Source organism: Triticum urartu, chromosome 6, assembly GCF_003073215.2.
Source record: "Triticum urartu cultivar G1812 chromosome 6, Tu2.1, whole genome shotgun sequence".
Taxonomy (NCBI): domain Eukaryota; kingdom Viridiplantae; phylum Streptophyta; class Magnoliopsida; order Poales; family Poaceae; genus Triticum; species Triticum urartu.
In genome coordinates, this window is record NC_053027.1 from 3225875 (window position 1) to 3230056 (window position 4182).

General features: G+C 43.5%; 1 protein-coding gene across 1 annotated transcript; it reads left to right on the forward strand.

Annotated features, from left to right (window-relative positions):
- Positions 1 to 397: 397 nt before the first annotated feature.
- LOC125513914 (immune-associated nucleotide-binding protein 9-like) lies at positions 398 to 2906 on the forward strand. Its single transcript, XM_048679125.1, has 5 exons — positions 398 to 671; positions 1465 to 1739; positions 1891 to 2055; positions 2144 to 2230; positions 2592 to 2906. Exons 1-5 carry the CDS (start codon positions 398 to 400, stop codon positions 2904 to 2906), a joined length of 1116 nt encoding a protein of 371 aa, XP_048535082.1.
- Positions 2907 to 4182: the final 1276 nt, after the last annotated feature.

Below are 4182 nucleotides of genomic sequence, written 5' to 3' on the forward strand. Positions count from 1 at the left end.
GTCAAAATTCCGGTGGAGCACGAAGCGACGGACGTGTCCTCGTGAACTGGCGACGTATTCAATTCCCCCCGGCGCCGGCTGGTTGGGCTTCTCAGCTTCCGAGGCAACGAACAAACGAATACGCTTCTCCCTCCTCCTATTTATGTCACCCACTCACTCCCGCGCCGCTTCATCTCCATCACAGCTCCACACCTTTACCAGAGACAAGCACTGCTCCCAGCGAAACCTCCGGCAAAGGTGAGGCCGCTGTGCCTGTGCGCATGCACAGAGTGATCATCTTTCTTCTCCGCCTCTCGGCTGCAATCTCTGGTCTTCTCACCGTGTTTCTTTCCAATACCAAAGATCTTGGTTGCTGACGCGGCGGCGATGTTGTTCCTGTCGGAAGGTCCCATCCATCATGGGTGGCGGCGGTGGCTGTGGATGTGGAGACGGGGACGGCGACGGCAACTTGGTGCTGCCCTGCCAGTCCCCTCCGCTCGCCGAGGTCACCCTCGCCCTCGTCGGTAAGATCGGCACCGGCAAGAGCGCCACCGCCAACTGCATCCTCGGGACCCACGCCTTTGCGTCGGAGTTCGCCTACGTAAGCGTCACCGAGACCTGCCAGAAGAGCAGCGCCACCTTCCACGACGGCTATGGCGCCACCCGCACCGTCAACGTCATTGACACCCCAGGTAGCAAAAACAAATAACCCATCCGCAGCCTAATCAGCCGAGCATCTCCAGAGATCTGTTCTGTGCGGTGACCATGCACTGAGGGTTTGCACATCGATCTTCAATTTAAGAATTGAATGTTCTGCCAGCTTTAATTTGTGGAAGAAATTCATTCTCAGGGCCTCTGTTATTTGCATGATTGTAAAAACATGGGAATAGGAAAAACACATGATTGGAATATCATGCCCAAGTGAATCCTACTTGATTTGAATTTGTATGATTGCATCCTATGGAATGTAGTACTAATCATTACTCACAAAAAATTCCTATAGGATTTAGTCCTATGAATCAAATCACCAAAGTACGTAAAATTCCCAAAGACTTTTTGCTTCAAAAATTCCATGTTAGTTTTTAGTACAACTGAGTAGCCCAACATTTGTCATAAGGGAATGAGCAAAATCATATGTTTTTATTGAAATACAACCATATATAATTTCACACGCACAAGTAGTATGTAGTTTAAAGTTTAAACATAACTAATTTTGAATATATACACATACTTTAAGATTTTAGTGCATTTTTTCTACCTGTCTATTGTGTTGCTGTATGTCATCCCATTTGTTTCATGATACATGGGGAAATTCTCTGTTATTGCCCCAGGAACATTGTTATCTCAATTTTTTATTCACATTTGAAATTGTTTACTTTTTCTGTGTGACCTTTTTGTGCCAATGCGGCCTATATCAAACTAAACATGCATTGCTACGTTGAAGCTGAATTATAACAGTCTCACTATATATTTTCTTTTTGATAGGCTTATTTGACATGGAGATTTCGATTGAGGATGCCCGTAAAGAGATTGTAAAGTGCATTGACATGAGCAAAGATGGCATACATGCTATGCTTATTGTGTTCTCAGCCACATCACGGTTTTCTTGTGAAGAGCAGAATACAGTTGAGTCAATTAAACGGTTTTTTGGTGACAAAATCGTCAACCACATTATATTAGTTTTCACACATGGAGATGCGGTTGGGGATGACGTTGCCTGGAAGAAAATGCTAGCTGTGAGGTCCCCGGTTTATCTCCAGGTCTATTTCATATCTTAACACTATCAATAAAGTGTTTCACACTGCGTTTTATTTGATTGTGTGACGCCACAAGAATGATTCTTGTGCAGTTAGTGTATATCAGTTGCAATCTTCTTGCTAACAGCTTATATTTTCATCCTCATTTTTGCAGGACATGATAAAGCTATGCCAAAATAGGGTTTTTCTCTTTGACAACATGACCAGTAATATTGAGCGCCGTGAGATGCAACGTCGGAAATTGCTTGATGCAGTTGACTTTGTTATATCAAGTAATGGTGGCACATCATTTTCCTACAAGATGCTCCCTCACATTCAGGTGATTGATTCAGCTTTTAGTAGTATTACTTCTGGATACATGCACCTCTCTCTCTTTTCTCACCTGTGCTTTTGTTCCCTTGTTGCAGGAAGCAAATGATGGACAAAGTGAGAATAGTACCGGTGGATATTCTGCAGAAAGGATATATGAACAATTGACACAGATAACCAAGAAGGTAAACGAGTTTTACATATTTGAGTCGATTTTGTAGTGGCGTGATCCTGTCTACGGAATTGTTGCAGCAGATTTCTTGCCTTGCTGTTAGTATATGTTAATCTGTATTCCCGCAAAAAAAGATATGTTTGTATGTATAACTATCAGGTGTGAAACAAGGTGACAACTATTTTTTTAGGAAAACATGTGACTGCTGAAGTTTAATTTACATAAATATTATTCATTTTCAGTACTAGAATATTCTTTAAATGGATTTTTTCAGTGGATCATGTGTTTTTCTGCTCTGGATAAGTTGATTATTTTGAATTTCGGATACATGATTCCTACCAATATAGACCTGACTTAATTAATTTCATCGGTAGGTTGATGAAAACCTGAACAGTACAGAAGAGGAGATCCAGAGGCTCAAGGAGAGGCTGGAGAAATCTCAGAAAGAGCATGATAATGTCAAACAAGAAATGACAAATGCAGAGAACCTGAGAAGGCTAGAGGAGCAGAAGATGGAGGAGCAGAAAGTGGAGATCAACAATCTGAGAGAGGAACTTGAGAAGGCAAGGCAGGTAGAGATGGAGCGCAAGGAGAAGGAGATCCAGAGGCTCATGGAGAGCCTGGACCTGGCAAACAAGGAGAAGGACAACTACAGAACGATGTACGGGAACAAGTGCATCGTTATGTGAAGAATCCAGCAAGTCATCTTTGGACATGAAAAATCTGAGGCGCGGAGCATCAGCCTGTGCCTGAACTTCTTTCATGTTATTAAGTATTTTGTTGAAGCTCTTTTGCATGGGGCTGCCATCTATCGTGCCTTTTGTGCATTGCATGCTTCATGTCATCTGGAGACCTTGCCTGGGTTATTGTTTAAGGGGTATCTTTCAGCTATTATTATGTTGACATTTGCTTCCTACTTTGTTGCTTAATTTAGCGCTCTGTTTATCCATTGCATCTTATCTTCCTGAATTTATTCCTTGCACTGGCTGAAGTAAAAATGTGGTAAATTCATTGCAAAACAATTGCTGATCTTACAACAAACATTTCTGAATATTTTCTAGAAGATTTTTTTTTTCAATGCATGGTCTTAAGGTAAACTACAAAACTTGTACATAATGCAAGATTTTAGGTAAACTACAAAACTTGTACATAATGCAGGGTTTCAGGTAAACAACAAAAGTCGATATGCCATAGTCGAGGCCTGTTAGTTTAGTTGCATATCACTCATGTGTGGCCAAATGGCTGGTCGGTGATGAGGGGTCAGTAGTATGTTGATTTGTAGTAGTTTCCCTTGAAATGGCGGGATCTAGCCGTCTAAGGTCATCGCTACCGATTCACATTGTCAATCTAAGCGTGGTGCGCAGTTGACCCATGCACACAGCAGTGCCTCACCCTCTCCTTCACCAATGTGCCCCTACCCCTTCTGAAGAGTGTTCCACAGCGTGCAACAAGGGCTATGGGGGATGTGGGTGTCGGAAATAAAGTCTGGGACACCAACCATCGGTATGAGTTTGGGTCCTACCAATCGATGGAGCTAGCGGCAAGGGCCAAGGGAGTGAAATTTGTGAGCCTCTATAGCAGCCGGGGGGAGATCAACTTCCTCGTGGACAGCCACGAGGTCCTGGTGCCCATCAACATTGATCCCAGTGGTCTCCCGCCGCGAGAAGAGTACATGCCCGAGCTCTGTAGGATGCATTCGGAGCTCGTCATTGAGGAGCACCGGCGGCTCAAGCACTACGAGAAGGGGGCTACTGACGAGGACAGGTTGTCGTCTAGCGCTTTGAACTCCGACTCCTGCTCCGGCAGCTCCGTCTCGGTCGACATGGATTCAGAGAAGATCATGGCTAGTTTAAATCCAGTTTATGCAATGTAGTTTGAACCAAATTGTGTTATCTATTTTATATCCATGTTATGCAACATAGTTTGAATCAAATTGGGCCATCGCTCTTTAAATTTGTCTGAAAT